At 36.2% G+C, this 22,520-nt stretch overlaps 2 protein-coding genes across 2 annotated transcripts in view; one reads left to right on the top strand and one right to left on the bottom strand.

Moving 5' to 3' along the window:
* Positions 1-865: 865 nt before the first annotated feature.
* On the bottom strand, positions 866-3,795 carry srek1ip1 (SREK1-interacting protein 1). Its single transcript, XM_084103640.1, has 5 exons — positions 3,568-3,795; positions 3,105-3,152; positions 2,430-2,588; positions 1,777-1,852; positions 866-1,347 (listed from the first exon to the last, which is right to left on the bottom strand). Exons 1-5 carry the CDS (start codon positions 3,578-3,580, stop codon positions 1,164-1,166), a joined length of 480 nt encoding a protein of 159 aa, XP_083959766.1. The 5' UTR covers positions 3,581-3,795; the 3' UTR covers positions 866-1,163.
* A 4,222-nt stretch (positions 3,796-8,017) lies between these two features.
* Positions 8,018-22,520, top strand: part of cwc27 (CWC27 spliceosome associated cyclophilin) — a 47,994-nt gene continuing 33,491 nt past the window's right edge. The window contains exons 1-9 of the mRNA XM_084103639.1: positions 8,018-8,282; positions 9,120-9,216; positions 9,327-9,439; positions 9,798-9,941; positions 11,055-11,153; positions 11,244-11,344; positions 12,088-12,157; positions 12,256-12,335; positions 12,702-12,863. Of these exons, the coding sequence (XP_083959765.1) occupies positions 8,241-8,282; positions 9,120-9,216; positions 9,327-9,439; positions 9,798-9,941; positions 11,055-11,153; positions 11,244-11,344; positions 12,088-12,157; positions 12,256-12,335; positions 12,702-12,863 (908 nt within the window). The 5' untranslated portion in view covers positions 8,018-8,240. The remainder of the gene's footprint in view (positions 8,283-9,119; positions 9,217-9,326; positions 9,440-9,797; positions 9,942-11,054; positions 11,154-11,243; positions 11,345-12,087; positions 12,158-12,255; positions 12,336-12,701; positions 12,864-22,520) is intronic.

Below are 22,520 nucleotides of genomic sequence, written 5' to 3'. Positions count from 1 at the left end.
CGATTTGGCTATTTTTCCCATGGTTTTAATAAAATTCTGCCTTTTTTTAATGACTTAAAAAAAAATTAAGTAAATTAAAAAGTAAATTATTTTACTCACACCATACACTCACAAAATCATTTTTCAAACATATTTTGCGAGATAATTTTACAATAACTTTTTAAACAATTATTTAATTAATAGCTAAATTAAAGATAAATAGGTTATCTCACAATAACTTTGATTTATAGGAAAGGTTTTTCAAATAATATTTTAAAATATACCTGCTTTACTGGAACACTTTACATATTGAATGTTATGTAATATGTTATTATTTGTTATATTATGTAGACTTATTTTATCATTATCTCAGGACATAAACTCTACACATCAATCAAAAGATTTAATAAAAATGTTTCCACTGATCTGCTAGAAAATCAGCGAACTCATTTCTGAACAGGGTGAGTCAGTATTGGGAAGAGTTTCGTCATCGGTGTACAAGGGTCATTTCCTTCCCTTCCCTGATAAAGTGCATGTCTGCTCCACCCTCAGAATAAAGGATAATAAAGCATTTAAAGCAGAGGAAAATATGAATGTGAGCTATTTAGACCAGCTTAACCTTCTGTTTGGGTTATTTATATCACTTCTGGATATGAGCAGAAAGAGTTAACTAGATACTCGAAGATAACCAGAGGAAAACGTGAGGTCACATAGAGATAACATTATTATTCATTGGCTTTCTGGAATACTTGATCCTGCTTGGTCATTGGTCATGAAATATTTTGTATAATGACTGCTAAACTGTATAATATAGCTGCCAGTCACCACTCTGACACGTTATTTTTCTGGCATGTCTATTTTTTGATTAAGAAAAAAGCAAAAACAATTGCCCATGACCCTTTATTTTTGAATAAATGTGTCATAATTTCAGCGGTTTTAGTAAAGCATTATAAAAACACAAGTGTGGTAAAAGTATTCACCCAAAACGATTTGGGGTTGTTTTCATTTCATTTATATACAAAATACAGAAACACCACAAAAAAGACCATCAATCAGAGGTGTCTGTTGCAGAATTATGTACAAATGGCTCTGTAGAAGGTGTTTTATAGCTTCACAATAGTTTTTTTGCTTGGCTGTGATTGTGTGGTCCTGTAACTGATTCAAACTAATGAACTTATTCGGCTTCAATCTGTGTTTGAAGATTCAGTAGAGCTGTCGGAGGAGGACGACCCTGTGTCTTTCTTTTTCTGTTTTTTCTTGTGTTTCTTTTCTTTCTCCCTTTTCTCCTTTTTCCCTTTCTTCTTGTGGCTCTTGTGCTTTTTCTTCTTCTTGTTCACTTCCTCCTCCTCATCACTTGATGAGTGAGACCTGAGGTTATGAAAGCATAAACATACGATCAAACCTGTTAATAATGACATACAACATTTACAAAAATGTGATTTCACTATTCTAAAGATGAAAACAGAAAAATGTATCATATGTTAAAATGTTTCGAAATCTATGCATGTACATATTTATGAAGCACTACGAGCGCCAGATATCAATTATAAATGTATTTCTACACGAAAAAACGAAGACAACAAACCCATCATTATCAATTTGAAAGAATAAAGCAAATAAATAGTAAAAACACATCGACTTTGATTCGAGTTTAGATGGTTGATTGTAATCGTAACAAACAATACGTTGATAAAACATTTTTAAATGCAACATCTAAAATGCATTTATACGAGGCATTTACAATTTTTTTTAATACCAATAATTCCAAGGAAGTGCAGTGATTTATCAAATATGTACCTCTTTTTGGTCTTTTGATGGGATCTGTCCTTGCTTTTCTTTTTATGCTTTTCTTTTCTGGTATCTTCATGAGAACCTGTGTACAAAGTTTCCAATCAATCACAGAATCATTCAGTGACAAATGATCACTGCTAAATCATGAGAACTGACAGTAATCTGAGGCCTTGTTCACATTAATACATTTTCATTTGAAAACGCATCTTTTTCTCTCCGTTTTGGCCTTCCGTCAACACTGAGATGGCATTTTTGTCCCAAGTGGGTAAATTTGGCGTTGTAGTGTGGACCGTGAAAACTGAGGTATTTGAAAGCAATGACGTGCTGTTATGTGCTATTCACTTTCACACAGTTGATAAAATATGCTACTTTGCACACTCTTCATATCACAGTTCTGCAAGGATGACAGAAAATATACTCGCAATTGCTGTCCTGTGTCAAAAAATAAGTTTTAGACCAAACATATTATGGTGGATGAGAAACTTTTGTAAAACGCTAGTGTGGACGGAGAGCGGTGTTGAAACGAAAACACTGTTTTTTTAATGTATCTGGATTAATGTAGACGTAGCCTCAGCAGTGAAATTCTTAATATAATATGAAAAAAAGACCCACGACAGGAGTGGAAATAAAAAGCATTTCAGTCTAAACAGTGAAGGGACCTTTTGATTGGCTGCTGCCGAAGATCTTGTCTTTACTGACAGCTTCCTGTTCCTCCTCCGTGTCACTCTCCTCAGTGCTAGTGCTGCTCACATCCAGAACAATGTCCTTCCTCGGATCCACGCGAACAAAATTACGACATTCAAAAGTAAGGTGTCCGGCTGATGAAAACATTGGATGACACAAAAGAGATAAACTATGAATATGGTGAGGCTGAACATTAATTAACATACAGACAAATATATACACAAGACAAAATACAATTCAAGCGACACTGAAAATTATATGTATGTTTATGTGACAGACAGACAGACAGACCAAAAGACAGACAGACAGACAGATGACAGACAGATAAACAGACACAGAGAGAGAGACAGAGATACATAGATAGACAGACAGATATATAGATAGACAGATAGAAAGACAGAGATAGATAGGAAGGTAGATAGATACTATCTATCTATCTACGCATCTAGACAGACAAACAGACAGACAGATAAATAGACAGATAGATAGATTGATAAATAGACAGACAGACAAAACTGTTTAAACTGTATGCATATGCATGTTTTTATCTGTAGAAGACAGACAGGTACCAAAATACAATTCAAATAATAAGTATGTTTTGTAAATAGATAGAGCAGAATTATAGTTCATTTACTGATCGTCATACTCACGATATCCACATCTTTTACAACCAGCTCTGATGTTGTCTTTGTTTGGACCTGTTGGTAGGGAATTCAATGATTATATCACCTCAAGACGTCAATTCTTGAACACGTTAAACCAACCCCAGCTAGAAGAAAACGTGTTTGCGTAAGATATTTAATAAAAGCGTCCTTATCTAACGAGATTTCAGGATTGATCTGGCTCACCGTTTATAAAGCATCGAGCAGCCTGCATTATATCAAAACAACATGTTTACATGAATTCGTACAAATCGTCAGTTAACAGTAACCCTCAACTGGTGTAAAATATGAAGTATGACATGCAAAGATATGCGCTTGATGTGAATCGACAGCTCATATGAAGACAATAATGAAGTGAAGTGATACTTTCTAGAACAATCCAGAAGCATATCGACTAACGTTACAATGACTAAAACTAGCGGACAATCCATTAATATCTGCAAAAGCATACCTTGGGCAGCCATTATCTACGTTACTCTACTGTTTATTGGTCTGAAGTATAACAGAGCAAAATAAAAAATAAGAAACTCGTTGTTTTGGTTCCGCCGCTTTTCAAAGAATGAACTCAATCCGTCTGGTAAAAGGCTCCGGCTGGAAACACCCGGAACACACTATGGTTCCACTTACAGACCGTTAAATCACTCTTATGTGTTTGTCAAATATTATAGACCCCTTTTGCGCCGACGTCACAGTTACGTCACGGCGCTAGCTGGAGGCAAAACAAACGGAAAACTGGAGGCGGCCAATACAAACCAGCACAGATTCGGCTACATAATAAGGAGCTTAAATTATTATTTTTATTATTAAATGTCATCTTGTTGTGTTGTTGGGTGCAAGAATCAATGAAAAATGAGTATGCTATATCTGGAATTTTTATTTCTAGAAAATATTCATATCATTAAAATTGCACCGTAGTGTCACTCTTTACATTGTCATCTTCTTGGCGCTGGCTAGGCAGAACTGCGGATCGTACCACACGAACCTTTACATGACCATTCAGCACATAGTTATAGGCATCTAAATATATATATATGCCCTCAGTATCTCTTTACCCTCGGTTTCTCTATCGGGTAGGTGTAGAAGTCAGGCCACTCAACCGGAGGTAGCTTTAACGTTAATCCTGTCAGATCGTCCATTGACTGAGCGCGTGTAGGGTCATCTGGTTCCGTCCGTTAAAATTAACTTTTGCAAATAACAATCGCGGTCCTGGACAGTGAGTGACCTTGCACATTAAGACAAAATCGGATTTTCTCCAGTCATTGTTAAAAAACAAGCTAACAAAACTTGCAAACTAGCGTTAGTGAAGCGGCCAGAGGGATCTTTCTGCCTCCAGCTAAGCCCCGCCCACACAAATACGTCACCATGTTTACCAACTGTAAAAGGGTCTATACATCCTAAAAATAGTAAATACTATGATTTATAAATCATAAATAAATCAAAGAGACTAAAGTAAATGTTTTTACTTTGTAAAAACAAATGGATGTGATTGGTCCATCTTGACAGCGCGGATAAAAGTACCATGGACCACAGACGACTGCAAGAATTTACACTTGTATTATACCCAGGTTTTACCGTTTACTAACGGTAATGTGAATTCTAGTCTTTGACCATAGACTGTAAAAAGTCTTTGACAGGATAAATGAACATTTCCTCCGTGACGATAGGGGGCACCACTTCCCAATAATTTGCACAGTGGGTTTGGAAATGCAAAGGAGTATGATGATAAAACCATATAGATGGAAATTTGAGAAAGCTGACTGGGAAAAGTATAATAGAATATGTGAGTCAGAATTAAGGAGCTATAGTACAGAGGATGATATTGATAAGGGTACAAAAAAGTTAAGTTTGATTTTAATCAAAGCAGCAGAAGGTAGTATACAAAAGGTTGAAGGAAATGAGAAGAAAAAAGCTGTTCCATGGTGGAACGAGGAATGTAGTAAATCAATTAAAAGCAGAAATAAAGCATTTAAAGTGCTGAAAAGGACACTGACACCAGAAGCAGTAATAGAATATCAAAGGGAAAGAGCAAAGGCAAGGAAAACAATTAAACAGGTTAAAAAGAAATACTGGAGAGATTATTGTAGTTCTATAGGGAAGGAAACTGAATTAGGAGAGGTATGGATTATGTTAAAGAAAATGATTGGAATATATAAAACCAGAAATATGCCAGTAATTTCAGGAGAAGGAAGGACAGCTGTTACAGAAAAGGATAAGGCAGAATTATTAGTCAAAACCTTTCAGAAAGCGCATAGTAAAGAAAATCTTGATGAGAGTTACAGAATAAAAAGACAGGAAATTTTAAATCAGCATCAGGACATTTATAATAAACGACCTGATGGCGAAGGAGCATTAGATAATGATTTTAAAATATGGGAACTTAAAAGAGTAGTACACAAGATAAAACAATCAGCACCTGGACAAGATGGAATTTATTATATTATGATTAAATATGCAAATGATAAAATACTTAAAGTATTATTGGATTTATATAATAAGATATGGGTAGAAGGAAGAATGCCGAAGTCATGGAAACATGCAATAATAATTCCTATAGCTAAACCAGGTAAAGATGCATCGATAGCAGGGAATTACAGGCCAATTGCACTTACATCAAATTTATGTAAACTAATGGAAAAAATGATTGTAAATAGATTAAATTATATACTTGAGAGTAAGGGAGTATTGGCACCTAATCAATATGGTTTTAGGAAAGGTCGATCAACATTAGATGCTTTGGTAAAGCTGGAAACGGATATAAAAAAAGCTATAGCAGTTAAAGAGGGATTAGTGGCAGTTTATTTTGACATGGAAAAAGCATATGACATGTTATGGAAAGAAGGGTTACTTATTAAAATGAAGAGAATTGGGATAGAAGGAAGAATGTTTAATTGGGTTTTAAGTTTTTTATTTGACAGAACAATTCAAGTTCAAGTCGGTGGTGAAGTATCTCAGATCAAAAGTGTGGAAAATGGAACACCTCAGGGAAGTGTAATTAGCCCTATCTTATTTAATATTATGATAAATGATATTTTTGGAAATGTGGCACCAGGAATTAGCACTGGATTATATGCAGATGATGGAATCATGTGGAAAAGAGGAAGGAATATATCTTTTAATATAGATAAAATTCAGGAAGCCATAGAAATAGTTGAAAAGTGGTCAGTCGAATGGGGTTTCAAATTTTCAATATCTAAAACATGTTATCAGATATTTACAAGGAAGAAAATTAAAGGGGAGAAAAGGTTAAAATTATATGGGGCTTCTTTAGAGAAGGTGTCAAAATATAAGTATCTAGGATTGTGGTTTGATGATAAATTAACTTGGAAGGATCAAATAGATTATATATTAAAGAAATGTGCTAAGGTTTTAAACCTAATGAGGGCAGTAGCAGGACAAGACTGGGGGGCTGACAAACAGTCATTAAAGGGCATTTATGTTGGTCTTATGCGATCAACACTAGATTATGGATGCATTGTTTATGAGTCAGCATCATCAACGTTGCTAAAGAAACTAGATGTCATGCAAGCTAAGGCATTAAGACTTATTATAGGAGCAGTTAAAACCACGCCAATTGCAGTATTGCAAGTAGAAACATCACAAATGCCATTATATATAAGAAGACAGAAATTAGCTATGGCATACTGGATAAATCTTCAGGGACAAAGGGATAATCATCCTGTAAGGGAAGTCCTGAATGACTGCTGGGAAATTTTAAATGTAACTGGTAAAGGATTTGCTTGGAAAATAAAGGGGTGGGTTACTGAAGGTGGTTTAGATTTGATATCATTTGCTCCAGTAGTGATAATGTCCCCAATTCCACCTTGGTTACTAGCACAACCTGAAATAGATACACAATTACACGAGAATAAAAGGGAAATGAGTGAAGCTGTTAGTTTAATTACATATGTAAGTGAATATATCAAAAACACACATTATTCATTTCTTCAAATATACACAGACGGATCAAAGAATGTAGATAATGGGAGGACAGGGGCTGCCTTCTATGTTACAGAGTTTGAGGTGAAAAAGGCTGGAAGAATAACAAATGGTACATCAATATATACGGGTGAGATGATAGCGATTTTAATGGCACTTGAGTGGGTCTATGAAGTTAGACCTGATAAAGTAATAATATGCACTGATTCAATGGCTGTTCTTAAGAGTCTACAGTCCTCTGAAACAAATAGAACTGACATTTTAATAGAAATCATGATCAGGTTGTACAGTTTAACACAAATGAGAATTATAATTCGATTTATGTGGGTACCAGCACACATGGGAATTCAAGGGAATGAGGAAGCAGACAAAGTAGCAAAAGAATCATTAAAAATGGAAGAACCAAATATAAACATATCACTTAGTAGAGCAGAAGGTAAACAGTTAATTTTAGAAGCGTGCAATAGGAAATGGCAGACAGATTGGGATACATGTCATAAGGGGCGGTATTTTTATAGGATTCAAAAAACGGTAAAGAAAAGCAAAATAAGTCTCAATATAAGTAGAAGAGAACAAATTATTTTTACACATTTACGAACAGGACATTCTAATTTAAATTACACTTTATACATTATAGGAAAGCACAACACAGGTTTATGTGAGGTTTGTTTGTTAGATGAGACGGTAGAACATGTTTTTAAGGAATGTAAAGCATATGAAGAAGAAAGGAGGATTCTTAAGGAAGATCTTCAAGCAGTAGGGTGCCGGGAATTCAATATAACTAATATATTAAATGATAGTCCAAATTCAAGGAAACAGATAAATGTAGTTATAAAATTCATCAAGAATTGTGGGTTATATTATAGGATTTAGAAATTAGATCATTCTCTTCACACTCCATCACAGTAGGTGGCGGTATGCGCCTTTGAAGTTGGTTCGCAACCCGCCATAAAACCAAAAGAAGAAGAAGAAGAAGACGATAGGGGGCGATAAGGTCGAAGAAGAGCGAGTGATCGAGACTGTCTGGCGGCATGACAGGATCCGCTTGTAAACATCACAGGAGAGAATAGTTCATATTTGTCAGACGTGCTTATGTTCTTCTAATATCTCCGTATATTTTTTACTTTTCTATCAACCAATGAAACAGTTTTGAGAGAAATATACCCTAAATAATAACACGCGTTAAAGATGAGCAACATATATATTCAAGAGCCACCCACTAATGGAAAGGTGAGTTTTAACATCATCTCAAACTCATATTCATGGAAAATAATGAATACAATGATACGTTCTGTGTCTAACTTCTCTTTTAGTTGTTCATATAAGCAATTATCAAGCAACGAATCAATATTCCATGGAAACAAAAGAAGTAGTTTATTTAAATGTATTTATTTACTTATTTGATCATTTTTGTTTATGTTTTGAATCACATTTGATACATCAGGCATGATTCATCATACAGTATGATACAGGAGAATATGCATGCAGCTCATACTAAAAACACCTCAGCTTTATTCAGAGGCCCAATCTGAGCAAAAAATGAGAAATTTATAAATCCAAGAAGTAAGACGAAATTCTGAATATTATGTAAATCAATGAAATCTTTATAACTGTATAGCATATGCTTAAATAAAATGCATAATATCAGTCTATAACTCCCAATTAATATCTGTCTTTAAGATATTATTTAAATGCCTAGTTTTACGATCAAAGCTCTGTGGTTTTTATTTTGGGGGGCAAAACATATAATGCAATGCAATGCAATACAATTATGACTAAAAGATGAACAAATAACAATCCTCAAAAGCCTGATGTATCTTATTTGATAGATACTCACATTTTATACAATGGTCGCTTCAGTCCAGTTAATGTTCATCTTAAAATATTAACAACATAAATGTTAAAGATTAAACATTAAAAGTTTCACTGCAAAATATCAATAGATATTCAGATGATAGAAAACATGTAGTAGAACGTGCACAACAGGTGTTCCAGTAAAGTTTTGATCATGTTGATTATCTATCTATCTATCTATCTATCTATCTATCTATCTATCTATCTATCTAGGTGTTGCTGAAGACCACGGCAGGTGACATTGATATAGAGCTGTGGTCTAAGGAAGCACCGAAGGCATGTAGGAACTTCACTCAGCTCTGTATGGAGGGTAAGTGGCGTCATACTCTAAAATATGCAGATATAAAATGTAAGGAATTTGTCACGATGCCAGTTTTTTAATCAAAACTGTTCTTCATAAACATTGCTTCTGTTTTGCAGGTTACTATGATGGCACAGTCTTTCATCGCGTGGTGCCAGAATTCATTGTTCAAGGAGGGGATCCGACGGGCTCAGGAACAGGCGGGGAGTCCATCTACGGGCGCCCTTTCAAGGTTGGTCTTGACTTTTGTGACGAGTTGGTTATTTTCAAAATGAAATTCATGATGTTTAATATTAACATACAATTAGAGACCTATGTTTGTGTAATGCCTGGTACACATTGTATGATTTTGGGCCGTCCCAGACAAAAGATGAGCAATCGTGGCGATTTCTGTGGTCGTGGCTCCTAAACGTCGGACAGTGAGAGAGGTTCAAAGACGAACGTTGACACAGTCTTCATACATGTCGTTCCCAAGTTTATTAGATCCATGTCGGACAGTGTGATTTGTAATGATCTTATAGGATTATGCAGGAAAGGAAAGCATTGTAAATGTTACTGTAGTATTAAACAGTTTATCTTTTCCAATGCAGGATGAATTTCACTCCAGATTGCGCTTCAACCGGAGAGGTTTGGTTGCCATGGCAAACGCTGGACCTCATGATAATGGGAGCCAGTTCTTCTTCACTCTTGGACGGGCTGATGAACTTAACAACAAACACACCATTTTTGGAAAGGTGATGTTTCACAAAGTGTTCAAGATTTGTGCTTGCAGTTTAAGCCTTTATGACCCATTTGAAGGGAAAGTTCACTCAAAAATGAAAACAGACTAGGACTTTCTGCAAAATACACTACCGTTCAAATGTTTGGGGTTAGGATGATATATATATATTTTTTTTGTTGAAAGAAATGTAATACATTTATTTAGCAAGGATTCATTAAATTGATCAAAAAAGACAGTAAAGACATTTATAATGTTACACAAGATTTCTATTTCAAATAAATGCTGTTCTTTTGAAAGAATCCTTAAAAAATAATTATCATTGTTTTCACAAATATAATATGAAGCAGCACAACTGTTTTCAACATTGATAATCAGATAATAATCATGTTTCTTGATCTTCAAATCATCATATTAGAATGATTTCTGAAGGATTCATGTGACACTGAAGACTGGAGTAATGATACTTTGACTTCAACTTTGCAACTTTGATCACAGAAATAAATTACATTTTAAAATATATTACAATAAAAAACATTACATTTCTGCATTATCTGCAGAATAGAACAAGCTAGAACAGAGAGGAACTCAGAAACAGTGAAGGCATAGACAAAGAGGGTTTTTCAGCAGAATGCAGTTAAGTGCTCATGAAGGATATGAGTTTTCAGCTGTTTCTTGTGAATTGTCAGGGATTCGGCTGTACGGATAGGGTTAGGGAAGATCATTCCACCAGCAAAGGAACAGTGAACGAAAACGTTCTTGAGAGTGATTCTGTCCCTCTCTGTGATATATATATATATATATATATATATATATATATATATATATATATATATATATATATATATATATATATAATATCCTAGTAATATGCATGCTAATTAGAAACTAGTTCAAAGTGAGAACTGGACCCTAAACTAAAGTGTTAAGAAACGTTGTAAAATCTTACTGACCCTACACTTTTGAACGGTAGTGTACAGTAAAAGACATTTAATTTTTGGGTGAACTATTTCTTTAAGTCTTACTCATTTATCACTTAATATTGATCAATGTTTTATTTTGTTAAATGCCCTCTTGAATTCCCTCTTTGTCATGTGTGTGAGTTTGTCTGTTGTGATTTTGGCTGCAGGTCACAGGAGATACTGTGTATAACATGCTCAGGTTAGCAGATGTGGAGTGTAACAGTGATGAACGGCCACTCAACCCACACAAAATCCGAACCGCAGAGGTTTGTTTCTGTCCCCTGAATTGGCTTTACCATTTCAATTTGACCTTTCTTTCCATATGCAGTCTTGACTGCTCTTACACTCTTACACAGGTCTTGCACTCGGCCTTTGAGGACATCATTCCGCGTGAAATGAAAGTCAAAAAAGTAAAAAACAAAGAAGAAGGGAAGAAATCACAGTCCAAAGCAACCAAGTATGTCACACTTCTTTCTTTCTTTCTTTCTTTCTTTCTTTCTTTCTTTCTTTCTTTCTTTCTTTCTTTCTTTCTTTCTTTCTTTCTTTCTTTCTTTCTTTCTTTCTTTCATGTATTAGAGACCAGCATCAAAGACAACATGACATTCACAATGCATTTAACGTCTGTCCAGTGGTTCTCAACCTCTTTGACTTGTAAAGACTTTGACTAATAACTATAGGGAGAAAAAAAAACTATTTTATACCATTTATATACTATTATTATTGATTCAAATTTTAAATGAGCTTTTATTAGTGTATTTTCAGTTTTCTTTTTACTTTTAATTTTGCCTTGTGCTTTTGCCATTTTTATACATTTTTTAAATATTTATATATAAATTTTAATTTTATATTTTTAGGTTAAATTTATATTTAATTAACAATAATCGTGATTACTATGATTCTTGCAAGCATCACATTCTCTGAACATTAAACTTTCAGAAATCATTCTGAACTTGGAACCACAAACATGAATGATACATCAAATCATGTAGATTGTCAATCTTATCAAAAACAATCAGACTTTTAAAAAAAGGATGTTAAAAATCCCATATATTTACAGAAAGTAAAGGGTCCATCATTATTATATGATCTGTTTTTTTTTAAACTTATGATTATTTTTTTTGTTTTGTTTAAGTTTGTAATTTTGATGCTGTACAATGATGTTTCCACAATGTAGTGTTAACCAGGAAGGTTTTATTATAGGAACTTCAGCTTGTTGTCGTTTGGAGAGGAGGCCGAGGAAGAGGAGGAGATGGTCAAACAAGTCAGCCAGGTAGCCTTGTGTCCAGTGACAGATATTCCTCTATGGAGGTGAATATTCATGTGTGGGAAAACGAGCAGCAGGTGCATTTAACATGTCCTCTCTTGCAGACCATGAAAGGGAAAAGCAAAAGCAGTCATGACCTGCTGAAGGATGATCCCAAGTTAAGCTCTGTTCCAGTCGTTGACAGGTCAGGAAAAAAATCCCTCCGTCTTCACATGAATAGTAATGACATGATATATTGATGATACATTATCTTAATCATGCAGATGTAATCCATATTTATGTAAAAAAATAAATAATAATAATAATATTTTGAATTACATTTTATTTTTATATTTGTAGTTTTTAATGTTAATTTTAGTCATTTCGTTATGTAGCGTTACATATTCGCTATGTTTTAGTTAGTTTTATTTATTTTCATTTAATGATTTTAGTGCTTCAACTTATTTTAGTTTATTGCTAAGGCAGCATTTCTAATTTTCGTTGAGTTTAGGTTTTTCAACTATATATAAATGTGTATATATATATATAATTATTTTTTTTGTATGTAAAGGAACCAAAGTGGCGGAGATGATGCAGACGATGATGTGGAGGACGACAGCGATCGTGAACTGGAGAGAGAGAAGGTCCGAGAGAACATTGCAAAGAAACTGAAGAAAGAAAAGACGGATGAGGAGAAGACCAATCAAGACATGGTGAAGAAGACCTCTCGCAGGTAATGCCATTCGTCTTAGCATGAGTTCTCCTCTGATGATGTCCTTTCCTCTTATTACACAGTTGACATTCAGTATTTAATAATACTTGTGAATTGTACTTCTGAAACGTCATTCACACAGCTGGAATCATTTGTTTTCAGTGTGTGTTTGTGAGTTGAGTTGACAGCAAATGAGCGATGTCATGTGGTGATTACTACTAGAAGTTATTATGGTAAAGAGGACCTTATATGCTTTTTGACATGTTTAACTGTCTTTAGTGTGTAATAACGACAATACAGACTTTTTACAATACAGATTGTTTCAAAGCAGCTTTACAGTGATAACAGGAAAATAATGCAACAAAGTTTGTTTCGCCTGTACAGCAGATCTAGAAGAAAATAGTGTCATAGTCCAGCTTAAGTAAGTTCAGTGATCTGGTGGTTCATTTTTGTTATAAAAAAGTTATTTAGTTAATATATATATATATATACACTCACCTAAAGGATTATAAGGAACACCTGTTCAATTTCTCATTAATGCAATTATATAATCAACCAATCACATGGCAGTTGCTTCAATGCATTTAGGGGTGTGGTCCTGGTCAAGACAATCTCCTGAACTCCAAACTGAATGTCAGAGTGGGAAAGAAAGGTGATTTAAGCAATTTTGAGCGTGGCATGGTTGTTGGTGCCAGACGGGCCGGTCTGAGTATTTCACAATCTGCTCAGTTACTGGGATTTTCACGCACAACCATTTCTAGGGTTTACAAAGAATGGTGTGAAAAGGGAAAAACATCCAGTATGCGGCAGTCCTGTGGGCGAAAATGCCTTGTTGATGCTAGAGGTCAGAGGAGAATGGGCCGACTGATTCAAGCTGATAGAAGAGCAACTTTGACTGAAATAACCACTCGTTACAACCGAGGTATGCAGCAAAGCATTTGTGAAGCCACAACACGCACAACCTTGAGGCGGATGGGCTACAACAGCAGAAGACCCCACCGGGTACCACTCATCTCCACTACAAATAGGAAAAAGAGGCTACAATTTGCACAAGCTCACCAAAATTGGACAGTTGAAGACTGGAAAAATGTTGCCTGGTCTGATGAGTCTCGATTTCTGTTGAGACATTCAGATGGTAGAGTCAGAATTTGGCGTAAACAGAATGAGAACATGGATCCATCATGCCTTGTTACCACTGTGCAGGCTGGTGGTGGTGGTGTAATGGTGTGGGGGATGTTTTCTTGGCACACTTTAGGCCCCTTAATGCCAATTGGGCATCGTTTAAATGCCACGGCCTACCTGAGCATTGTTTCTGACCATGTCCATCCCTTTATGACCACCATGTACCCATCCTCTGATGGCTACTTCCAGCAGGATAATGCACCATGTCACAAAGCTCGAATCATTTTAAATTGGTTTCTTGAACATGACAATGAGTTCACTGTACTAAAATGGCCCCACACCACAGTCACCAGATCTCAACCCAATAGAGCATCTTTGGGATGTGGTGGAACGGGAGCTTCGTGCCCTGGATGTGCATCTCACAAATCTCCATCAACTGCAAGATGCTGTCCTATCAATATGGACCAACATTTCTAAAGAATGCTTTCAGCACCTTGTTGAATCAATGCCATGTAGAATTAAGGCAGTTCTGAAGGCGAAAGGGGGTCAAACACAGTATTAGTATGGTGTTCCTAATAATCCTTTAGGTGAGTGTGTATATATATATATATATATATATATATAGCCGATCTGAAGAAAACAGTGATGTAATCGTCCAGCTCAGTTCAGTTCTCTTGTAATGGTGTCAACGTCACAATATACCTCATTTAAATAATTCCCACCCAAGGCATATGCAGAATAAAGGGGTGGGGCCTGGTTGAGTTAATTAGTAGTGTGTTGAAACTCATGGTGGAAGCAGTTGACCAATCACAACACACGGATCCAGCTGACCAATCAGGGGCCGGTTGCATAAACATAGCCATTATGTTAAGACAGTGTCTTAAAGTCCCCCTGTGGTGAAAATCAAGCTTTTAATGTTGTTTATGTGTCTATGTGGTGTTTTTAAAATGCTTTAAGACAAACCATGTACAAATTCACAAATCAACATCATTTGCTGAGTATTTTCTCCTTAAAACTGCAGTGAACCAAAGATGGTCACAAAAACACGGTTTGAAATCGCTGGTGTTTCTGACGTCACAAACTACCTTGTAAGGTCAACGTGTGATCGTCAACGAGTGGATCTCTGAGCTGGTGCGAGTGAGTGGAGGCGGGGCTAATTTGCATATTCATAGAACTGCATATACTAAATGAGGCAAGGGTGTAGAGTTACATTCAAGCTATTTTAAGGCATGAAGAAATCATTTTTCAAAGAAAAAACTTTTAAATATGTAATTTTGGTGATCAAAGATGAGTTTTAAGGTATAAAATGACTGACTACAGAGGGACTTTAAGTTCTAGTATGACCCACTAGCAATTGATTTAAAAGCCATGAACAGTCTTAAAGAAAAAATTGGATAGGTATAGGATAAAGCATAAACCTGTGCCAAAAGTCTCTATAGTGAGCCTGAAGCAGTCCCTGGTGTACTAGCATCAAATCAAATCAAATCAAATCAAGTATATTTGTATAGCGCTTTTCACAATACAGATTGTATCAAAGCAGCTTCACAGTATTAAAAAAAAATAATAATAATAATAAAAAAAAAAATAATAATAATACAACAAAGTTTGTTTCTAGTGGAATTTATTGATTGATAGAATAAAATTAAATATCCCCAAAATATCCCCAACTGAGCAAGCCAAAGGCAACAGTGGCAAGGAACCGAAAAACTCCATCAAGTGACCTAATGGTGTCCTAAAACTCCATCAGGTGACCTAATGGTGTCCTAAAACTCCATCAGGTGACCTAATGGAGAAAAAAAAAACCTTGGGAGAACCCAGGCTCAGTCGGGGCCAGTTCTCCTCTGGCATTTATGAACTAGAGGCCGGATTGTAGTTTGAAACTGTGAGATTAACAATATTATATGAATGCCTGGCTGAAAAGATGCGTCTTTAATCTAGTTTTAAACTGGGAGAGTGAGTCCGAGTAACGAACAGTATCAGGATCAGTGTTCTGGGGGTTTTCAATTCAGTTACCTTTGGACATCCTGGAGGACCAACGGCCTGAAGAGTTTAGCTCCAACACACCTGAGCCAACTAATCAAGGACTTCGGGATCAATAAACTCTATCAGGCAGGAGTGTTGGAGCTAAACTCTGCCGGATGCTGGTCCTCCAGGAGCAGGAGCAGGAGCTGAATGTGCTGTGGATAGAGCATTTCAAGTGTGTCCAGCAGAAGGCACTGTTGGTCTGTAGGATCAGACGCACATTCTCTCCAGGGATGCGGATGAGTTCCTTTGGCTTTAGTGTCACAAAATGTTTTATGTGTTCTTTGTGTTCTCCTAAACTGGGCTGAAGCCCTGAACCTTTTTAATAGAATTTCCCTTTCCATGTTAATATGACAACTTTAAGTAATCTAACACTTAACATTTTTGACTTATTTTATAAATTGAACCATTATTAATGTTTTATTAGTTTCTACATGGCCAGTAAATTGGAAACTGATTGGTTGACTGATTTTAAACACTCATGATCAATCCCTACTTTGAAATGCATAGTCTTTTTCCAGTCAGCATCGTGTCTGACAACCAGAAAGAGACTTTTGCACTTAATATGCACAGTTAATAAAAAATAAAAATAAAAAGATTTGGTACTTTAGTGATATTGGACACTAGTGTAGAGTTTATATTATGATATTTAAATGCGTGTTTACCAAAACCAGTTATTATGTGCACGCATTAAGGATGTGGAAAATTAGTCTTTTATTTTCGCTTGAACATCTGAACTGTTTGCCGACAAGTCCATTTCAAGGAAGAGCAGATTCGAACCAAACACGTTTCTAAAAGTTTAACTATTTTAACTTGACACATCATCTTAAGAACTCAAAGCTCATATGAGAGACCCCGTCATATCTGCATCACTCTATAACCCATTACTATCAGTTTATTAACTGGACTAACATCTGACAACTTAAAAATATTCATTTAATGAATAAAAAAGCAGTCTATTGAACTTTAAAAATAAAAAATTAAGTCATGCAAAGAGCTACAAACCTCGTTCTTTCACCTTTACGTTTGATTTGCCTCTTAAAACTAGAGGCAAACGTATTACCCTGTTTGTCAAATATATTAAACCCAACCGTTTCAGTGAGATGCACATACTTCACCACAGAAATCTCAAACACAAATCATCAACAAATGTTAGTTTAGTAAAAATATGAACTCTGAACCACATGGCAGCTAACAGTGGCAGCTGCAACAGCATACAAATCATCATATTTAACAATAGTTACCATGTTTTTTTTTAAGCTGCAATGTATGCTGGGAAATTACACAACATTGTGCAATGTAAAATTGTTTGTTCAGATGAAGTTGGGACAACATGTTTTGAACAAATAGATGTATCTAAGTAAAGCCGGGTGCACGCTGTAGGATTTATAATAGTCCTTTACGATTCTTGCTTGTCAGACTTGATCCTCACTGTCAGCCGTGTCACACTGTAAGATCTCAGTTGACTTTAATGTCAGACTGTCAAGACTCGTTAAAAACGGTCAATCCGTGACACGTTCAGTGATTGTGAGCAGCATTTACATGCGGGATAGGAATGTTGGCTAGCAAACTAAAATAATCTATAGCGTTAATTTTAAATCATGGCTTATCTCTTGAAAAGAAAACTGAAAAAACAAACAAATAAAAAAACGATGTGTGTGGAGCAAGTGGTGGTTTGTTGTTGTCTCACTAATTGTCATCAGGTTCTTTGCTCCTATTGGTTTTTGATTTGACGGTCGCCATAAGAAAAGCCACATTGTAGGACTGTGCCTCAACTTCTGACACTGCCAGAATTTCATCAGAGGTAAGATCTGATCGCAACGGTCATTAATTGGCTGTCGGTGAACATGTCAAACTAGCGATCAAAGACTTCAGATTCTGGCCAAGGATCAGAGGAATCTTTTAGGATTAGGATTCACAAAATTTGTCTCAGACGTCCATATCGTAGCCAGAATCGAACAAAACAACTTTTGTTAGGAACGTGTTTAGAGTATTCTTGTTCAGTTAGCACAAAATAAACGGACTCCTCTTGCTAAAACATCTTTGTTTTGCATTAGTTAAAAGAACCTTTTGCAGATTTGACGCATGTCTACATTTATACAGAGCCAAGAGCAACATTTAAATAAAACTGTGATGATTGAATCCAAGAATGAGCAGCATTTTCACAGATATGTATTTAGGAAATAAACAGGCAAAATATCAATAACCTTTGATTGCATAAAACTATTGTAGTTAGTCATTTACTAGTATATGTTATTGAGTAAATGTAACAGAAATTGCTTTGGAGTTTTAAAGGGAGTTAAACTTCTTGTAGCATGTTTTAGCAGTCTAATTGGCTATTACTAGTATTGGTAACTGCAAAATTTATTTTTGGCGCTATCCACAAAGCAAAAATACATAAAGTCCACAATAATAGTTGAATATACTGAGGTTTTTCTTTGTCAGTCAGCTCATTGTGATCTCAGCGTGTTGCTGGTTGACCAGACGTCTGACTCCTGAAGTTTCTAAAAAGCAGTGGCACCTGCAGTGGACCAGAACTGTGGCACAGTTGCTCCTCGTCCTCAGTGGATCCGCTTCAGTGGACACAGCCAGGTCCCTCAAGGTGAAGGAGATTTCTGACTCAAAAATCAAATTACTCTGCCACAGCAGGGGAAAACGGCTCCCTCCTGCCAACCTGGCAACCCCAGCACTGCTGCTCCTGAGAGACCGTGTCTTACATTAGAGAAATTCATTGTAAACGTGCTTCTGGAGTATTTCTCTTTCTGTGAAAACTGTTTGGACGTCTCTGTCGATGCAGTGCTTTCTTAGAGAGCTATTGTTGACTTTTCTCTGTGCTCAAAGATGCTTCATTTCATCCTTGCATTTATTTTGCTCAATTACAAAAACAGAGACCCTGCTCAGGGTTGGTTGGAAAATTCTGAAACAAATGAGGTTGATGAATCCCTGAAAAAGAGTAGCATATTTCTGTGGTACTGCAAATAATGGCTTGAAGGTATAAGCTGTCTAATTCAGTGAAGGGCCAGTTCTTTTTCATATTTAATAATGTGCAAAGTAGTACTGACTGAGATTTTTATTGTTTGCCTGTTCAAAACGGTCTGCAATGATGTTAGGGTGCTGTGAATGGTTGTTAGGACGTTGCTATGGGGTTACTAGGGTATCCTGGGTAGTTGAAATGTCGTTACTTATTGAACAAAAAAAAAGTCCACCTCCAAGTCCCAATTTTACGTGCTTGTTGAGCCAATAATTAATATTCATGTTGTGGCTGATAACCGATAAATCATCTATATTAAGGATACGTTACACAACAATTACGTTAAAAAAACGGAAAAGTTTTTCCGTTGCATTTATGAAAAGTTTTGCGTACATGTGACAACAGTGTTAAATGGTCCCCGTTCACACGGATCCCCAAAAGCGACTAAAATGCTGTATTATTCCTGTCAGGCCAGTAGATGGCGATGTCACTTCGTAAAGAAACTCTACACTCCTATAGACTGAACACGTAATATGCATGTGCATGAGGTCATCCTTTTCACAAATTCAAGTTTTTGTAGTTTACACAGAGACGATAGCGGTATCATTTTCAAAAACAGGCACTTTGAAACCCGTTTTCAAAAGTTTTCGTTTTCAGGCCCCCAAAACGCTGTTGTCGCGTAAATGTTCTGTAATCTGTAATATCGGCCACTAATCAGTACGGATATGTTGTGAATGACTAAAATGCATTTGTTGAAAATGATCATATATAAATAAAATCTCACGAAGTAATACAGCTAATACTGACACAAAATATTTGTCCCTGTGTTTTGTTTAAGCTGGTAAATTAAGTGTATAGTAAATTCACTTTTGTAGCAAAAACAGTGTAGGACAAGTTACGTGCCAAAGTTTACTATTTTAGTTGAGGAGTTTGATCGAATCCCAACGGAAACCCTACAAGGCCATGGATAATCTTTTTTCTTTGTTTTCTCGTGATCTTGACCTAACAAAAGTTGTTTTCACGTGATCACGACATAATAAAACTTAATTTTCTTGTGATCAAAAGTTGTTCTTTATACCAGTGGTTCTCAACTCCAGTCCTCGGGACCCACTGCTCTGCACATTTTTTATGTCTCCCTTATTTAACACACCTGAATCAGATCATCAGCTCGTTAAGAGAGACTCCATGAACTGAACTGAGTGTGAACTGAGTGTGTCAGATAAGAGAGACATACAAAATGTGCAGAGCAGTGGGTCCCGAGGACTGGAGTTGAGAACCACTGCTTTATACAATGATTGTTTGATTCTGAAACACACAGCACTGGGATATTTTTGGTGATTGTTATTCGTCATATAGGATAGGCTGTGACTGATATCATGTGCGTTACACTGGCTTCTGCCTTCGAGCCATGCTCTTCCATTTAAAGAGGTGCAAAATATCCAGATTTCTAAAAACAGTGACAGTGAGGTAAACTAATGACACAGTTACTAAGACTGCGCTGATTAAAATGGCGTCGTAAAGAAGGGTGCAAACTGAATACTATACAGTGATATCAACATTAGTTTTAGAATCACACCGAATGCTATTGCGGAAGTGAAACTGTGAAGAGTCATGCATCTAGCAGTTAACGTAACGATAACACATAGGCCTACACTTTCAAGCAAAATAATCATATTGATTCAAGCATTTAACATTTTTAAGTTAATTACTTGTTAGTAACACACACAATACTGCACAAATTATAGCTCGAAGTAAGGTCTTCACTCTCTCTGTTTCAGACGCGCACAATCTGGGCCAGTGTGAACTAACACTGTAAGGTGGATATACCACACCCCATCAGTTATATTCAGTACTATACTGCCACCTGTTCACAAGAAAATTAATTTTTGATAACGAGAAAACAAGAAAGAAAAAAAATAATAATCCATGGCCTCATCGGGCTTCTGTAAATCCCTGAGCATGACCAAAAGTTAAAATATTATAATGCTGCTGAAACTCTCAGAAATGCCTTATTTTTGTGGGATAGTCAATGTGCAAGATGCAAAAACTACTTGATCCCATTTTGTTTCATCTTTAAAACCCATTTTCAAAGCCTCTCATATCAGACCCACTGTCACAGTTTCATCTCTTTCATGTGATCCTTGAAATCAGCGTGTGACCTTTGAAAATGTGGGGATTAAGGGATTCATAACCTCACTGACTGAGGCGCTAAAGGCGGAGAACCCTTCCATCACGCCCCCTTTTCTGGAAGCACACCTGCCTTATCTCACCATCGGCCGTTATGTGTCGGGATAATTTTCCGATCATAATAAACATGCTCTCTTCTTTTTCTACATAATGAAGTAATGGCCAAACCCACTGAGTCTCGCAGCTTTGATTGACAGGAAGCAAAATGCAGAAAGACTGTAGTATATTAAACACAAGCGTGGTGTTTGGCTACAAGAACTGTAACCCAACACAGTGGTTTGTCTTGGCTTGCAATCAAAGAGTTGGCTGGTAGGTAGAGTGTTGGTGCAAGACAAAGGGAGCATTGTTGCAGCCCAGAGCTCTTTCCCACTCAGGCTTACAGGAGCTTTTAGGTGAAGAGAGAAGCTTTGGTTGCCAGTCACCTGGAAGGAAGCACAGGCTGTAGGAAGGATCTGATGTTGGTTGGAATAAGTCTATGAGGCTCGAGCTGAAATCTAGCTCCTCCGGATCCATGTCTACTGCTTAAGATAGTATTTCATTTCCTGGTTGGCTATCTGTGTTTTTTGGCATGGTTCATGGCATGCTTCTGGTATTCTTGCTAATGAAATTCGTAATATTTTTTGGGGTTCTACAATCAAACCATTTTCTTTAGCCGTAAATTTATAGTGACCGTGATATTGATGACCTTTTATTTAACAAAAATGTATAAACACTTACCGCTGTCCATATCATTGGTGGCATTAATGAATAAAACAGCATGCTTATGGGAGTCCCGACATCACGACATATGGTAGCCGCCACTTACACTAAACCCGACAGACAGGGCATAACTAAGGATACAAAGTGCTTCCATATGGCTCTTGGATATAGCCATATGCTCTTAATATTTTCATTTAAACCTGAGTGATATACTACAGCCACAATTCAAAAGAGAAAACTATGAAACCTTGGGCAAAAGAACAAGCAAACAAGTACTTGGCACTTTCTTTGCAACGTTATCTATCTAACATTTTGTATGCTGTATTTATTAAATGTGTAATAAATGTTATGTATTTTAATAAACATTTATTTATTATTAGTATTTATTAGTATTATATAGTAAATTGGCCGGTTTCACAGACAAGGCTTAAGCCTAGTCCCACACTAAAAATGCATGTTTGAGCTGTTTTAACTGAAAGCAACTTGCACTGGCATATCTTTAAATAGGTCAGTGCCATTTTTTGATTTGATTAATTAAATATGAAATAAAATATATCCATCCATCCATCCATCCATCCATCCATCCATCCATCCATCCATCCATCCATCCATCCATCCATCCATCCATCCATCCATCCATCCATCCATCCATCCATCCATCCATCCATCCATCCATC

The sequence above is a fragment of the Abramis brama genome (assembly GCF_963993115.1).
Source record: "Abramis brama genome assembly, chromosome: 25".
Taxonomy (NCBI): Eukaryota; Metazoa; Chordata; class Actinopteri; order Cypriniformes; family Leuciscidae; genus Abramis; species Abramis brama.
This window is presented reverse-complemented; position numbering and strand designations above follow the sequence as displayed.